The sequence below is a fragment of the Megalops cyprinoides genome, chromosome 6 (assembly GCF_013368585.1).
Source record: "Megalops cyprinoides isolate fMegCyp1 chromosome 6, fMegCyp1.pri, whole genome shotgun sequence".
Taxonomy (NCBI): domain Eukaryota; kingdom Metazoa; phylum Chordata; class Actinopteri; order Elopiformes; family Megalopidae; genus Megalops; species Megalops cyprinoides.
The window spans coordinates 30,827,439-30,844,758 of NC_050588.1; the positions used below are offsets into that span (position 1 = coordinate 30,827,439).

The 17,320-nt window shown below is 41.9% G+C and overlaps 1 protein-coding gene across 2 annotated transcripts in view; it reads left to right on the forward strand.

The window, feature by feature from the left end:
- Positions 1–2,249: 2,249 nt before the first annotated feature.
- col2a1b (collagen, type II, alpha 1b) overlaps positions 2,250–17,320 on the forward strand; it is a 47,735-nt gene continuing 32,664 nt past the window's right edge. The window contains exons 1-9 of one of the 2 annotated variants that reach the window (XM_036530562.1): positions 2,250–2,581; positions 6,332–6,538; positions 8,037–8,053; positions 8,704–8,736; positions 9,490–9,522; positions 9,634–9,687; positions 12,897–12,998; positions 13,815–13,892; positions 15,944–15,988. In XM_036530562.1, coding sequence (XP_036386455.1) covers positions 2,488–2,581; positions 6,332–6,538; positions 8,037–8,053; positions 8,704–8,736; positions 9,490–9,522; positions 9,634–9,687; positions 12,897–12,998; positions 13,815–13,892; positions 15,944–15,988 — 663 coding nt within the window. In that variant the 5' untranslated portion in view covers positions 2,250–2,487. The remainder of the gene's footprint in view (positions 2,582–6,331; positions 6,539–8,036; positions 8,054–8,703; positions 8,737–9,489; positions 9,523–9,633; positions 9,688–12,896; positions 12,999–13,814; positions 13,893–15,943; positions 15,989–17,320) is intronic. The other variant, XM_036530563.1, reaches the window with a different exon arrangement.

Sequence of the window (17,320 nt, forward strand, 5' to 3'; positions counted from 1 at the left end):
CTCACAGGGCTCAATAAATCAGATCAGGGAGGCCTGAAAATAGGCCCACCACCATGTCTCTAAGAAAATGTTACAGCAAAAACTGAGTTCCACTGACCTGCAGGTCAGTGTGTTGAAATAACAGGTGGGTAGCTTACTTTCTGATGCATTACTCTCGATAAAAAAGATGTTAAATCCAGGATTTGTTTTATATTTCCAAACATATAAAAAAGACATCAAAGCACAGTATTGAAGTCCATGTAAATATCAGCCAGATACCCTCATCATGCCAGAGAGAAAAAAAGGCTATATAAAAAGATCAAGTAAAAGGATAAAAGATACAGAGAGCAATGTATGTTGCTCCATGGAAGCCACAGAGAGTACACCGAGTTATGTTCTTGAGAGGGTTTTATCCTGTACACCTCCAGAAGAGAGTCCCCAAGGCTTCAGTGCTGTGCGGTCTGGGGTTTTTATGGAGAACAGGCCAAGTAGCTTCTCTAAATTTAACAACTGACAGCCCAGCTGACAAACCAGGTGAGGGTACCTGGCTCCTCCCTCTGCATGTACCCCTCCTTGTTATTCCTCCCTCACTGAGTCAATCAAAAGTACCCTCCCCCCATGACTACTGTGAAATGAACAGTTGAGCAGAAGAGACTAGACGCAGATACTTGTGAAAGAAACAGGAGAACAGATAACCTTTCATTGGGCATTGTGAAATGGTTGTTGAGCATCCATGAAAGGCCTCTACTTGGCCTGGCAAGACACATTAAGATACACTGGTCATTATAACTTAAATAGGATTATTTCACTTGCATTACACTTGTCCAGTAGTTGTAGCAGGGAAAAGAGAGATCACTGAATGCATTCCATTGAAATTTCCCTGATAGCGTTATGTTGGTGCAGTATCATAAGTATGATACATTCTTCTTGTATCTGTTTGAAAATGTCAAGTTACTCTCAAACCTTACCACAAAATCACATATTACTGGGTCCCATACAAAAACGCTCTTTCAGATTCAACAACCAGTCCCGACAAACATGATATATGTTTTTTTTATCTAACCTAAAACTATTAGATCAGTAAGTGGACTCTTCCACTGACAAATGCCAGTTTTATCGTGAAAACTGGGGCTATTCTACTTAAATTTTCTGAACCGTTATGCAGAAATAAAGTAAGCAAGTGGTCAGTTCTTTACGCTTTCTGGCTCAGCTCCCTTGAAGCATGTAGAACCAGGTTGACAGCGGTAACAAATAATTAAAATCGGTTATTTTAGCCGGTTTCTATTTACCAGTAATTGCACACAACTTTGTCGATGTGGGTGTGAAGTGCAATCTAAGAGTCTTATTGACTTATTTTTAATTTGTTTGTTTGATTTCAGGAGCATTTGAACCAACGCGTCTGCGAAAGTGGTTGATTCCTTATATAAAAGCACATTTACAATAAAATCGGTTCATAAATGCATATAGGCATTAGTCCAAGTGCATCTTTCAGTAGAATTGTAGTTTATAGTATGACATTCAGGTACAAATACCACTACAGCTAAGTTTAAGTCTACTTAGGTCGTTTTTAACAATATCGTCGCTGTCTCCGAAATAAATAAGAGTCTGATATTGCTTATAGCTGTCCTATATATTCTTATAAGTCTATTTTAACATTCCAGTTTCCTAGTTAAGAAGTCCGCTTTCACATCAAAAACTGAGGTGACAACCCTCCAGGCGCCTTTTGATGAATCCCAAATCTGTCTATACGTTTATTGTAAGAATGTACTACAGTATGCTCACGGTTATTATCTTCCTGAAATGAATGCATAACATACTGTACCTATGTTAGAATTAAGTCCTGACATGACTCCACAAAATGAGCATCGACGCACGATCACCCCCTCTGTTCATCAGCTTTGTAAAAGATGCAACAGATAGCAACAGTGTTGATTACGAAGTTTATGAAGATCCTATCTTGAAGAGGCAATTAAAAACTATTAAATAAACCTCGAAAACTCTGAAAAAAACTTAGAAAATAAAGGTGTTTTGTTTAAAAATGACACATGCAGCTCCTGCGCTCTCCGGATAGCGGAGAGTAGAGCCTGCGGGGGAGGGCGGGGGAGTAGAGTTAGGAGAAAAAAAAAGTGAAACTTTTTTGGGTACCCCTTTTCAGTAGCACATCGAAGGAGGGGTCTGGGAGAATGGAACTTGGGAGACAGAATGGGAGGGAAATGGGGCTCGGATTTCAGCTTGACAGGGGGTAGGGGTTGGACTGGTATTTGGGAATATACGAAGATCCATTGAAGGCAGAGCGGACATAAAACTGCGGTGCCTGGCCTCGAGCGGTCGGTACTGAGTTTCTGCTGGGGCCTGGCGCTGGATTCCCCGTCGATTTTGGAAGGTTGACTTTATGGTTCGGTTCGGTCACTGGGAACACACACACTAAAAACAGAGAGAGCCGCTCTGCTCCCTTCGCCCCTTCTTCATTTTCTTCCCCCAAAGGCCCTGCATGTCTAATATTTAGACATGTTCAGCTTTGTGGACTCGAGGACTGTACTGCTACTTGTAGCAACTCAAGTCGTTCTATTAGCCGTTGTCAAATGTCAGGAAGAGGATGACCGTAAGTCTCAATCTTTTATTTTTATTTTCTATTTTTTTTTTTTACATTTCATACGCCATGTCTTTATTTAAAATGTTCTTTGTAAAATTTCTATTCGTGTCGATCGAAGGATTTTACCAAACACAGAAGAGCAAAAATGTCTTTCTCATTTTGGTATTGGATATCGATTATTTGATTGAACTATTTGCAATTGGTCATTTTCAAATTTCTGAAAGTTCTACACGTAAAATCAAACTGTAAAGTCAATTTCCTGAGGTATTTTCATACATAAGCTGAATGTGGGTAGTTAGGACATGGAAAACTATTAGATTCACGTATTTTGTACTTTTGGATGCACATTATACTCCAAACTTTAAAATGCGTCTTTTACGTTTCCAGTAATGTAAAGGTAAAGGGAGTCAAGATGTGTTTTAAGACTGGCTGGGTTTTTGACTCTACGTGCAGCAGAGGAATGTATATAATGAAATACAGGAATCTCTTGGAAAGATCTTGCGAGTCGGTGCGATAAACTTTAAAGAATGCACGATTCTTTTCGGAATTAATGGTATTTTAGTTGTATGGTCCCAATCTGTTGTGTGTGAGTTCACGGAACAGACTTGCCTATAGTCAATGAGTAATTTAGGTTTTATGTAAGTAAGCAGTTTTACATTTTATACGTAATTTATATAATGCGTAATATTGCATCAACAAGTGTATCTGTTTATTTGTTTATTAATATTTAAAGAACCTGAAACCATATTTCAAGGAACATAAGTGTTTGTGACTGAAAGTGTGTATTAGACAGTGGGGGTTTGGAAATTCCATGCCACATAGATTAATCGCTAGCGAGGTGGAGATTTACCTCTCCTTCCTTTCTCTCCCCAACCCCCATCCCGCGAGAAGCGCTGGACACCTGCGGGTGCTTTGCAGACATTCCGAAAGCTTTTTGACAGGCACCCTTTTTCGCATCAGATAAACTTGGTATAGGTAAAGTCACTTCTAAACGAAGGGTGGTCAGGCTCAAGGGCCTTTGGTAAAAAAGCGTTAACATTCCATTGCTGTCATAGGCCAGTGAGGCGAATCCGGGCTTGCTAAAGAGAAAGGTGGACCCTCATTACGAATTGTTCCCTAATGGGAATAATCGAAATATGTTGCCGTTAGTCGGAAATGCGTGGATTTATGTTAATAGTCTGTACAGAGACAAAAGTGTAGCTGTTGTTTAAATATATATTAAATGAGCACATTCCGAACCGTATAAAATAGACTTTGTAAACTATATGGTTTTCAAATTTTAGAAGAAAAAACGTAGATAGGCACTAGTGGACACAGGCCAGAATGAGTGTTCCATATGATTTTAGTGTTTCCATCTGTTTTCTAGATTATCGAGAGGCTGTGACAGTCAAGGGAGAAAGAAAAAGATTGTCTGGCGAGAAGACTACTGGAAAATATATTATAAAGGGGGGCTTTTATTTTTATAATTCGGCAAAGAGAATTCCTTTACGAAAAGGGGTTCCGACACCGTTTGGCTTAAAATTAAATGCAGGAAGGAGGGGCTGGGTGGGGGGTTTCGAAAAGAAACAGAAAAGTAGGCAGAAAAAAAAACGTGCAATTGAAGGCTCAGGTTACCCTTTCGGAGCGCAGAGGCCCCTGGACATAATGTAAGTCGTTCTTTCCTGAGAGCTACTGGGGAAAATATTTCAGCGACGTGCTCGGTTTAAGAAGTCCTAAAGAGGAAGGAGCTACTGGCTCCGCGTGACCTCAGACTAGCAGGCTCAAAGGGCAGCTTGAAGCGACTGGCATCGAGTCGCTGAATGCATAACGGTATCAGGCATCCAATTACCAGTCTTAGATACAAGGGAGGTATACGTGGAGAGGGGAAGAGGAATTACGTTTAGGTAATATTCATTTCTCCAGCGTGACTGATTCGAAACCTCGTTAAAGTCAAATATCCCAGCACCTGTGTTTAATTTAACATTTTCCTTCCCCCATATTTCTTCCTCTAATAAACTGTGGAAGCCAACTCAGACGGGGGAAAGCACGACGCGGTCACATCATTCCTGCTTGGGTAATGAAAGAAATAAGCATGTGTACCATTTAAAAGACAAGATAGCCTTTTCAAACTTTCTCCCTGGCTTTAAACGTTTACATAAGTAAATCGCTGTAATTTTATTAATTAAAATGTGAAGGCGCGAGTAAAATGTACTCTTTGATTTAGTGCCAAAAACGAATATTAAGCGGGCCACGGGTATGTGTATGAAAGCTGTCCATTCTCCATTCTTTGACGTGTTTGGACTGGCGTCAGATAGAGCTATGGGTTCCAGATGGGGGGTTAAAAGCGACCCATGTTTGGATAAGGCAATACCTTGTGAATTGCACGCTCTGTACCTTTAAGAAAGACCTCATTCATAGGTACTGGGGTCCGTTAGGTTACCCAGAGCTGACCAGGCCTCCAAGGTAAACATACCTTCTGTACACCTTCGCCACCTCGCGCTCCTAGCCCAACGTTTTTTTCCGTTTGGAGCTTCACACGTTATTGGTATTTCAGGCCCTCCTCTGCACGGCTTTGAATGATGCAGAGCACTCGGAAGATATTAAATTGACCTTTGCCTTCGTCCTAATCTGTTGAGCATCAATCAGTAGAAATGTCACCACGTCCGTGTAATTCCTTTAGCAGAATTATGGTAAGAGGAAAGAGAAAGTTATGCCTTGCGCAGTTGCCCAATTATTCCGAAAGGGGACAGTACTCATTTTCATTACGCAAACCGATTTCCACTGGAGACCAATTATATCAAATGAATTATAGCCATTTTTAGACTTTTCAGAAAATGCCCAAGTCAAATAGTCACTGTTTAGAAGCCTTTATGCATTAATGATGGTGTTATGTTAATACGTCCAGCTTGTGCAGCGACACTGTTTTCGTTTCCAAACCCTGTCATACACCAGAGGTGCAACGATTCGCTTGTCTGAATACGTACCTGGAAATACATCATATATTTCATAATCTTGTAATTATAATTGCTCTTGAAACCAGCTACTAGAGAAATAGTTTGGTTGTCCAGTGTTGCTATTTTCCGGAGTCCGTGCGTTGCGCTTCACGGCGTATTTATTTTTATAAATGAGCACGCAATTATCGCAGAGTGGTTGCTGCCATTCGCACTTATTCGAGGCTTTTTAAAGTAAACACAGGGAGTGAATGTGAATGGTTTAGTGTGTTGCATCGGAATCCTTCGTAGTGAAAGGGATGATGCGCGTTTGAAGGAATAGGACCTTTGGTGCCACACTGCCACCGTGTGGTGTGTACGTGCCATTTCACTTTTCATCCGATGAAAGCTGATGCTGAAGGTTGGCAACCGTCCATTTTGTATCACCGTTGATTAAAAACAATGTTTATGAAAGCGGACATAAATGGGTGTCAGAAATACAGTTCCTACCAGAATAAACCTATTGACCTCTTTTACTTTTTATTTGTTGCTTGATCCGTGTACTCTTGGCTACAATAATATCTGAAAAGAAAAAAAAAACATTTCCCAGTCATTTATCATCTCTTTTCCTTACTAATTATTTTTTTTCCCAAGGACGTGTTGCTTGCTGTACAAGGTTATCCGGATACGCTTGTTATTTTATATTCTTATAATGTTACTAGGCGACACTTGCTGGAGGTTCTGTGGTGTGATGAAAGCAGATGTTGTGCAGGCCTGATGTTTTGTCTCTCTCTCCCCCCCACCTCTCGCCTGCCCTGTTCTCTGTGCACCCCCTGGCGGTCCTGCACAGAGGATCCGGGCAGCTGTGTGCAAGAGGGCCAGCGCTATAGTGACAAGGACGTGTGGAAACCGCAGCCTTGTCGCATCTGCGTGTGCGACACTGGGACTGTGCTGTGCGACGAAATTATCTGCGAGGAACTAAAAGACTGTCCCAACCCCGAGATCCCATTCGGAGAGTGTTGCCCCATCTGCCCTGCTGACACAAGCCTCCCCAGTGGTCGTAATTTATTTATTCACACTTTCATAAATAAATTACTGTGCAATTCATCGTGTTTTTTTTTTTTTCATTGTTTTGAGTTGAAAAACAGCCGCAGCATTTACAAACCAAAGGATCCATTGTTTATGTGGCTGGAGTTTGACCCCGGCCTGTGAAGTAGTAGCTGTTTTTCACAAGAAACAAATGGAAAAAAAGAGAAAAGAAAGACGCTTCTAAATTCATTTAAAAACTGCTCCTATGACATTGTTTAAAAGAAAGAAAATTTCCAAAGGTTTAGAATTGGTTCACCTTGACTCCATCTTTTTTGGATATTACATTATTCCTGGTATCATCCACACATGTGGGAATCATTATGGAAATACTTCACTTTAACAGACGTGGCCTAGCTTTTCCTCCGAAGTCTCAAGACACAATACCTCCTATCTGATTTAAGAGAGAAAATAGACCGATTTTAAGCATGGTAGTTTCAAGCAACATCAGAGAGACATTTCTATCAATGTATAGCAATAAATTCAGCAATGTTGTCTCTTTGTGAAGCTATGTGTTTCCTGCATTACACTGCAGATGTGTCAGCAGTGTGTGTCCAGGGTGATACATCTCAAATACAGACAATGCCATAGCTCCCTCTCTTGTTTGGCCCATATTTGACCTTCCAAAAGCTACAGTTAACATGTATATGAGCAGTGTATTTGAACTTAGAAGTGTTCTTTTGAAAAGAAAACTATTCTTGCACTGTATTATTGTTTTCAAAATGCAATTTAAAATGCGCATTTGACCCTGATTCTTAATTGCTGGAAATCAGGTGATAAAGTTTTAGGAAACTGTTGCATTGGAACACAATGATATCAGGTGCAAGAAAAGTTTATTCTAAGTGCATTTATCTCAGTTTAAACAATAATACACCGTAACAACACATTATATGCTACAAGCTTAAAAACAAAAAAAAAGAATGCTTTGAAACTGCTTCAGATTGGAAAGTTGTGTTTCAGCATCGCTTAATACTTCCTCTGATTACTACCTTTCCCTCCCCATTTTATCCCATTACTGGCTACCCAACATTAAAAGAGAGCAAAATGTGTCCATAAACCCTATTGCATTAATATATTGACCAAGCCCCTCATACACACACACCTGGGTTTATTGGTGGACCCATGTGTGTATTGTTACCCCCTCTGTGCCCTCTGACTGCCCCATTACCAATCTCTCTCCCCAGTGTCTTTACCTCTGCCCCCCTGCTCTGACCCCTGTAGATGGAGCCTCACAGCAACACTTTTCCAGGCCCGATGGGTTCTTTGGATATTTAGGTTGTGTCCCTACACTTAGATAGTCTGCCAGTGTCCCAGTAGATTAAGGACCAATGTATCTGACATGACAAAATCATTTTTGTTTTCAGATGGAAGAGCAAGAAGCATGATGTGTTCTGTACATTGCTCTCATATTAATGTATTTTTCTCTTTCTGATTTTTTTTCTTCATAAAACAACAACAACAAAAAACAGGGCCGGCTGGTGCTAAGGTGAGTCTTTGTCGATATGATATCTGTATGGATATATGAATTTTAACTTGTGAGGGCTGGGCTGACTTCTGAACTTTGCAAAATGACAGAACTTTGACTCAACATATCCTTGTATTAAAAGTCTTAAAAGTCATGTCTTGGGATAAAATACTGCCAGTTACTCTTTATCATAATGTTTTGTCCATGTTATTGTATTTCTTGTTACATTCTTTCAGTAGAATCATATTATTCATAAAGTTTAGCCAGGATTATGGTTCACAGGATATAAGACATGCCCAAGTGGTGTAAAAAAACAGCACCTCTGTATTTTAATATGCATTTGTATTTTTTCCCTTTGTAAGTCATAACAGAAACTGAAAGTTATATTCTATATTGTATTACTAAGATGAACTTCATTTTCAGACTGTTCTATCCTGACACACAATATCTCTGTTTCAGTGCCAGATAAATGGAAATAGAAACCAGATTTTATTCAATTTTAGCAGCATTTGTTCTGCATTTGATAGACAAAGAGAGATAGAATAATGGCCAGGGCTTGAATTGCATACAAATATGATTCCTTTCTAGAGCTTGAAAAAAGAAAAACATATTTGTCGCTTTGGGTTAAATTCAGCGATAACAATTTTTTCAACTGCATTTTTTTTAAACAGGGACAGAAGGGCGAACCAGGAGACATCACTGACGTAAGTCTACATTCTGAGTAATATTAGTTTTAATACCAGTTTCAGGCCTTGCCACTAGTTTTGATCCAAGTTTATAATCTATGTGGTATGAACACTGCAAAATACCACCCCCCCTTTTCTTAAAGGCATCTTTTTTAGAAGGAAAGTGACTGTGCAGTATTACTGCTGATGCTTGCATAACTTTCCATGATGTGTAAATGTGTAGTTTGGGAATTAGAAAGGAATGGCTTCCAGAGGGGGGTTTCAGCACTGCATCAAGGCCTGGTAGCCCACACTGAAGGCAGGCGGCCAAACACAACAAGGCCCCACTCTCTGTATCACTTCCCAATTGGGCATGAGGAGCGTGGCCCGTTCAGTGCTGCCAGGCACATGGAAGTCATTTACACGCCCACTTTTTTTAAAATACCACTCATTTTGTCGCATTGTTAGTCTGTGTAAATTGATATGCTAGTGTCTTCAACAGTAAATAACCAATCTAGGAGTGTGGAAAAGGGGCGCGAAGTCCATGGAATATGTAACACTGAAGGAAAATTCAAAGTCACAAAATATTCCATGGTCACAGCCACAGATCACTATTTATGGTTTTAATTAATTGCTTAAAGTGTGCTCATGGAATTATTATACAGATATTTCATTGGTACTCTCCATTTGTGCACAGCACACTTGCACAGCATGCATACCTATTTAATTCACAATATAAGAATCATAAAACTGAATTTAATACGTGGCCTTTCCTCTTGTCCTTTTGTTCAGGTTGTAGGACCAAGAGGACCAGCAGGCCCCATGGTAAGCATATTTAGAATAATTTCGGCAGTTTCCACCTGAAATTCAGTCCCTATCTGGGTGCTGCGAGCTACATTTTACTCAGACATTCACCGGTATGTTCTCCTCCCACAGGGACCCCCAGGAGAGCAGGGACCACGCGGAGAGAGAGGGGAGAAGGGTGAGAAGGTGAGTTTTTTTCAGAGATATTGTCCTTGCTGTTCTCTGTAACACTTCAAAAAAAAAGACACTCTCTGGGCGCAGTCCCCAATCCTCGATTCCTCCGCTGATCTGGTAGACAGGGTTCACGCGCGACTGCCAGATTGTACCCCAGCACAGTAATGCCTTTCGTCTGGGCTTCGGGTCCATGTGCAGTTTCCATTACACTGTGTAGATTGCAATGCATGGACTTTAGTACAGCTGAGGGAGCCATACCGTTGAAGCCATAAAGTAAACATTTGGCTGTCAAGCAGCATATGTTCAATCAGTGTGGGAAATCAGTGTTGCTGCATTGAGAGACTTTGATCCTCGCATGAATTTGACACCATTCGAAGAATGTCAAAATGGCTGCAGGCGAGGCTCTGACATCACTCCAGTTTGTGATGTGCATAAGTATTTCAGCAGAGGCTGAAGGCCTCTCCCTCATCGTTTTTTATGTATTATGGCTTGTTTCGTTTTCATTAACTCCAAGAGCCCAGGGGAGGCATCTGCTGCAGTGGTTTTTGTGTTTGGTTGGTTTTTTTGTCCATTGTTATTATATATATTTTTTTTTACTTCTAATAAGTCTTGCGGGTATGACAGTAGTTTGGCAAGAGGTCATTAATGGATTTCATAAACTCGCCCTCGATTAAAGCCATACGTCCTTACGGCAGTCTCACTGACCTTCTGCTTAGTCAGCAAGGATTGTGGACGTTAAAATGAGGAAAGTGAGCTGAGTGATTTCAGAATTTCATGGTTCATCATATGAAGCAAATAACAGGAATCTGGTGGCTTTCGGACAGACAGCTACTCTTACTCTGGACCAGATCAAGGCAGCACTGGCGTTCTTTTATTGCTAGTTAAAGTCTTGAAAGGCACAAAATGTGATCATTTGAGACAGTGGAAAAAAATGGGAATATTATGAAGATCTGTGGAAGCTGTGGTGAAGTGTCCACTCTAGTGACATTCTTGAGATGTTGATGATCTATTGATGGCAACTGATTCTCCAAGTCTAATCATGACTAATCACAGAGAACTGGAGTACACTAGCTCTCTTGAGGATTCTCCTTATGCATCTATATGCAGACTCTTTGCTCTGATCCTCTGTGGAGCTCAAAAATAGTCAGGCTGGCAAGGAGTAATCTCATTATTCCCAGTGTTCTCAGAACGGGACCATATTCATGTTGCTGTTTTCAATACTAATTTACCTGATGATTACCAGCTGAAAAAGCCACCAAGACAGCTTTGAAGTATGTAATGATGAATCGCCCTCCCTTCTTTGTGATGATGTTTGTGGATATCAAGCAGCTTTCTAGCCTAAGCTCATATTTCAACAGTTTGTTTATCAGTGTGACAGGGACTTTGCTGCCATAGAAACACAAAACACATATAAAAGTCCTTCAGGACATACAACTTAATGAACATTAGAATGCCAGTTTCAACGCATGTGTACCACCTTGAGCCATGCTCTGTCCGTCTTATGTAGGGCATAGAATTACCACAAAGTACACATTACCAGTGAAATTTAAATTAAATGTGATTACATTTTCAAGACTGCTCACTGTTCAGAACTATTTGCATTAATTGTGACAGTGTTTAATTACTGCTAATAAAATTAACATTTAGCTTGATGTCTATTGTCATAAAGCATTATGTATCCTATGTAATAACTGCACATCTCCTCCATAATACCACACAGTGTTTGACATTAAGACGCATTCATGCTTAAATACTTTAGATAACTGGCTAGACATGTTATGACAGGCTGTGGCAATAGCTAAGCAGTGCCTTCTGGTTCCCCTAAACTGTTGTAAACATTTATATATGGTAGCCCTCTGAATTGTTATGAAGGAATTATTAAGACATTTTTTTGGGGGGGTACATTAGTTACATGACCCCTTTAAACATTACACTGAGAAAAGTGGTACATAATTTGGTCTTGTCCAAAATTTGTAAAAGAAATTGAAAAAACAGTGAAGTGAAGGTGCTGAGAGGTCAGCTAAGACAGCATTTAGATGTTTTGGCAACACATTCTTCATAACAAGGGCTCTTCATAACAACTGCATTGCCCTCATGAGCACAGCATAACAGGTTATGAATCACTGCATTACAGTGCGTAAATGCATGTCCCAACTGACATAGACTGACATACTGACATTAGGTATTGACATTATCCCTGTCTTAAATGAAATTATCTTGACATTATCAAGTCTATTATCTACCTATGAAGGCTGTAAGTAATTCTTATGAACACTTAATTCATAAGTGACATCATATATGGATGTTTTGGATTTTTATTCGGTTTCTGTGTTGATTATGGAAGCCGCAACTTAAACACTGAGAAGCATGCTGAATAGCCTATATTCCAATATTTTGGAAGAGCAATTGTCTTCCACGTCCTCCTGTTCCAAGGACAGTTTTCTTTTTTGACTCCAGTTTTTCTCTGACACAGTGACATCTCATGTGTACCTCAGTGTATTCCCTGCGCCTCACCAGTGGAATATGAAACGAGAAAGGCACAACTTAAAACCACATGCTCAGAATATATTACGTAATATTGCAGGTTTATTAACGTCAAAAGTATACCAGAAGATGTACTGATATATTGTTTTGTGTCACTGGAGCCTAACTCCCCATTCAGTTGTATTAATATGCATTTATTCTGCTTGTTTTCTCTCAACAAAGACAGAATATTCAATTTTACTCTCCTGTAGGATTCTACTGTCAATAAGGCTTAGAGAATGTCTGCAGAGTTCAAAGAGTCATAGGTCTCACTGCCCCAGATGAACACTAATTGAGGATTACTACTGTCTTGCTCTTTGAAACCTACTCTGTGTCTTCAAGGCATTTCCCTCTCATCTTCGGGATGACCTGTTTCATTAGATTCTCTTTTTGAAGATCATTGACTTCCAGGACTGTTTGAAGTGATCAACAAAAGCAGTTGTAACATGAGGGGTAATTCTCAGCTTATACAGAAAATGTACAGTGTGAATCCATTTCCTCACATCACTGTGGTGTTAGTGTCTGTGTGACGCCACATACAAGTTACAAGTTACAGTTTTGTTTTTTTTAATACTGTGTTTTTTAAAGGGCAGGCTGTCCTAGAAGACCTGGAGAATAGTGACTCCGGGCTGGTTACAGAAGGAAGTGGGGCCCCCTTGACTTAGCACACGTGTCTGTCCTCTCTCTTTCCAATCCAGGGAAGTCCTGGCCCCCGCGGCAGAGATGGTGAGCCTGGTACCCCTGGAAACCCTGGCCCCCCTGGACCACCAGGGCCCAACGGACCCCCTGGCCTCGGCGGAGTGAGTGTCGCAAACAGAGGGGGGTAAAAGAGGCTGTTGCCTGGCCTGAGTGAGGGGTCTTATGGGGAAAGCCACAGGAAGACGGAGTGAGCACGCTGGCTTAGGCAGAGAGGTCACGCAGCGGAACAGCAAGAGTATGATTCTGAGAAACTAAACGGAGTGTTTTCATAGGAGACTAAGCAATAGTCGAGGTCGTGGGCGGGAATGAAATGAAAAGTTGAAAAAAGAAAAAGGGGGGGGGGGGGAGGGGAGACTGGTGGTGGAACCTATTGAGAGAGGGGAGGGATTGGAGGTGACAGGAGGCTGAGAGAGAGCGGAAGACAAGGGAGCTCTTTGTGAAATCCAGATTACCCTCACCCCCACTCCCTTCTCTTTTGTGTCTCCTCTAATGTTAGACCTCCTGTAGGGAGACATAACCTGATTTTATGAAGCCCTGCTGACTGAGAACAGACAGGATCAAACAGCTTGCAGTGGCCAAGACTAAAGACAGTTTGTTGGCTTCATTCCACAGACATTATCACTGCAATTATTATTCAGCATTACTCTATGTGGGCACGAGGAGTATCAGTACTGGTATAGCTATTTTTGAGACTGTGTAGATTCAGTGCCCCGCTGCGTAAAATCAGCTGACAGAACTGTGAATGTGAAGAGACAGTGCCCATGAAGCTGTGTCCCAGTGTGGTGCTAACAGTTACTAGCCATGAACAGAACTTACCTGTCAGTCAGACCGTTAAGGGTAGTTAGAAGAGTTGTAGAAAATGTGAATATTGACGTTGTGGATGAATAATGCATGCCCCTGTCTTTGTCCTTGTGCAGAACTTTGCTGCTCAGATGGCTGGTGGATTTGACGAGAAGGCTGGAGGTGCACAGATGGGCGTGATGCAAGGACCAATGGTAAGAGAAGAAGAGGCAGTACAGCAGTGCTAGTGTGGTGTTACGTTCAGCTGTGGGAGAAAAAAATGGGAAATACAAACTGTGGAAGTGGCTGGATTGCCTCATATTTCAGTCTTGTTAGATGTCTCACCCACTTTTGCAAGATTCCATGTTGAGGGGAAGCAGTGTTTACATACATGACGACACAGTTCAAAATCAATGAACCTCTTAAATCACCGTGGCCCCCTGGTGGCCAGGAAGAGAAACTGCAACGTCTGGCCCTATGACAAAAACGGCTATTCATGCGCTAAAGAGGTTGGCTATTTGGTATTAGTTTACAGCCAATGCTTATGAAGTTTCCAAAACATGGAAATACATCAGTGAGAGGTAACAACTAACAAGCTGGCATAACAGATTGGTACGACCCAAGCAGAGAAACACACTGGGAGCTCTTTAGATTTATTTCTTTTAAGCTGCGGTGTTGCTGGCTGGGCCTTCAGAAATTTCAAACATAGCAAAGGAAACCGATTACACAGCGCTGGTCGTGGCTTCTCTCGGGCTACATTTGGAGACTTGAAGAGGTGCCTGTTTCACTTGGAAGGCGCTGCCAGTCCCCGGGTTTAGATTGGCCGCGGCCGCGTGGGTGGAGCCGAACGGACAGACAGACAAACACGCGGCGCTGATGTCGGAAAGCGAAGACCCAGCCCCCCCCCCCCGGCGGCTGCCCTGCCCCTGGCCCTCACACTGCACGCTTTCACTGGGAAGGGAGCCTCAGAGCCCAAACACATGCATCCCCCCACACCCCCCCCTTCCCATACACAGACCCTCTCTCAGTCCCCACTCCCGCCGCACTGCGGCTCGCCCTGCAGTGAAAAGCGGCCTTTCATCTCCCCCACAAGCCTCACAGACACACAGCGCAGCGCTGTGCTCTGCTGTGACCCAGGTGTTTTCCTTGGCCGTCGCTCCGCACCTCTGAAATATAATCAGCATACTGCACGCACAGCTGCTTTCTTTTTTTTTTAGCGGTTCTTGTTGAAGAAACATTGACACTGACTGGGTTGTGTCTGACCACTTTCAAAATGAGCTTAATGAGCAAACCGGCCTTCATAAAAGGCCGGGCGAATGATGGTAAACCTATTCCATGGTTTGTCTGCAATGCTGAGAAAGAGGGGCTTTGCGTCTTTTAGAAGAATGCGATTGGATCACCGCCATTCTTGGGGACTTTAATGATTTTTGTGTCTGCTTTTTCATGAGTTTACGCTGAGATTTGCTTCATCACCTCAGTAGAATGTGCCCCGCTCCCCTACCGAGTGATGATGGGCCTGCTTGGGCAAAATAGTCATTTGAAGTGCGACTCCTGTCAGAAAGCCTGAATAGGAGCCTTTAAGTGAGCTCAGAATGGAGATTAATCTGCGAAGCTCACCTCCCACTCCGCCTGCCTGTGCCTTCAGACGGGCGAAAGGGAAATTGTATGGGGTGGGGGCTACAGGTTTCTCGGACGGGACAGTGAAAGGCCTCTCCCAACTCCCCTCCTCCCTCCTCCTTCCACTTCAAAGAGACGCCTGAAAGTTTCACAGAAGGGCCTGTAGCATCTAATTAAAGTTCATGTCAGGATGCAGTCATATAAGTGGGCAGGAGTCAGGGAGGGTTCACGCCTCCTTGCGCAGCGCATGCAGCTGCTGGCACTGACCTCAGGGCTGCAGGGGGAGAGGGGCGCGCTGAGGAATTCCCTCTGATTTATGGCTCTGACAGGCAGGCAGGCTGCTGGGTTTTTGTTGCTCTGGGGCAAAGTGGGCAGTAACCTGTTGAGCAGTGAGGGGGAAGAAAATAGTGGAAAGGGGCGGGGGAAAAAAAGGAGGAGCGTTCGTATTATTGTTTCTTTTTTTTCTGTCATCCTGTTTGGAAGTCATGTGACCGATCGATAATGTCTGAGCCAGCTTATTTACGTGTTTTCTTGAGTTCATGTGTAATTCCATATTTTAAGAGCTTGATATTGCAATTGTGTTTACAATCTAACCCTTTCGCTCCCTCTCTTTCTCTCTCTCTCAATCTGTCGTACTCTCTCCCACCAGGGCCCTATGGGTCCAAGAGGACCACCCGGCCCCACTGGAGCCCCTGTAAGTACCATACGTCATAATTCCCGCAAACACATTACAATGTTAATACATTAATTCATGACTTAGGTCTGCACATCTAGGCTGTAGTTGTGTGTGTCTGTTGCTACAGAGTGCCCAGTAAGAGGACTGGAAAACTGTCTGAATTTAAATTCCATACCTTGAAGCTACGTCCTTCTGGAAGTGTTGCTAATGACACATTTTCAGAAAGTATTTTTTCAAGTCAGTTGACAGCACAAGGCCTAAGGTTTCGCACACAGTATTAAGAGTAGTGACGGCGCTTTCTAGACCTCTCAGCTTTCCAGAAGAGTCTGTGCACTTATTGTACGACTGTTTTGTCTGTTCCTGTTGTCCTCTGGATTGTTTGACCAGGAACTGATCATCAAATGAATAAATAACAGGGTTCAGTAAGCACCAGTAGAGATTTTCTCAGATAGACGGACGCACACACACACATATATATTTACACATACACACATCCCTGCAGCTTGGAATTTAATTCTTTCATCTTACAGCTGAAAGCTGGAGGGCTTTTTCCTATCTCAGCAGACGTGCAACACCTGACAATTTACCTTTCATAGGTCTCAGTTTTCAAACTACCGATATGCACAGCCCTTTAGAGCTCTCAGCTCTAAAGCAATTAAGTGCCAGGTATTGCAGGGCGTCCTGTTAGGACATGATTTCCAATTACAAAGCGCAGATTTTGGGGCCACTCTGTCTTTATACACACACTCAACTCGCTGTTGAAATGGGAGAGAGAATTTCTGCAGAAACTTGATGGGATTGGTTAGGTGGGCATTTTGGGGATTTTAGCATAGCCATAACTGTTGAACACTGTCATATAGGTATGTACTTAATTACAGCCGTGAAGACTCTCAACCTTAAAACAAGGGTTACTGAAAACATAAGCTTGGTAACTACTGTACCCTTAAAATGTGAATTTGAATTACAATGCAAATGTTGGTATGGAATTGCAATTGATTTCAAATGTACTTCATCTAATCAGTATTACTTAATGTAACCTTATATCTTTGTGAAGTGAAGAAATAAGAAATGAAAGAAAAAGTGAACTTATTTAATGTGAAGCACATGGTAATAATAGCAAAGGTAATAATTTGATATGATTCAATAAAGTTAAAAGGAGATCACATGCACCTGATCCTCCCAGCCATCCCTTAACTTACAACATTTGTTAATCATGTAAGACAATGAAAATCAGGTCATCCTGTCAATAAAACACACATCCAAAACATGACCATCTGTATCATGCACTTATTGTCAATACATATATAAAAATGTACAGGGGTTAGCTAAACTTTGAGAGGTTTGAGTTAG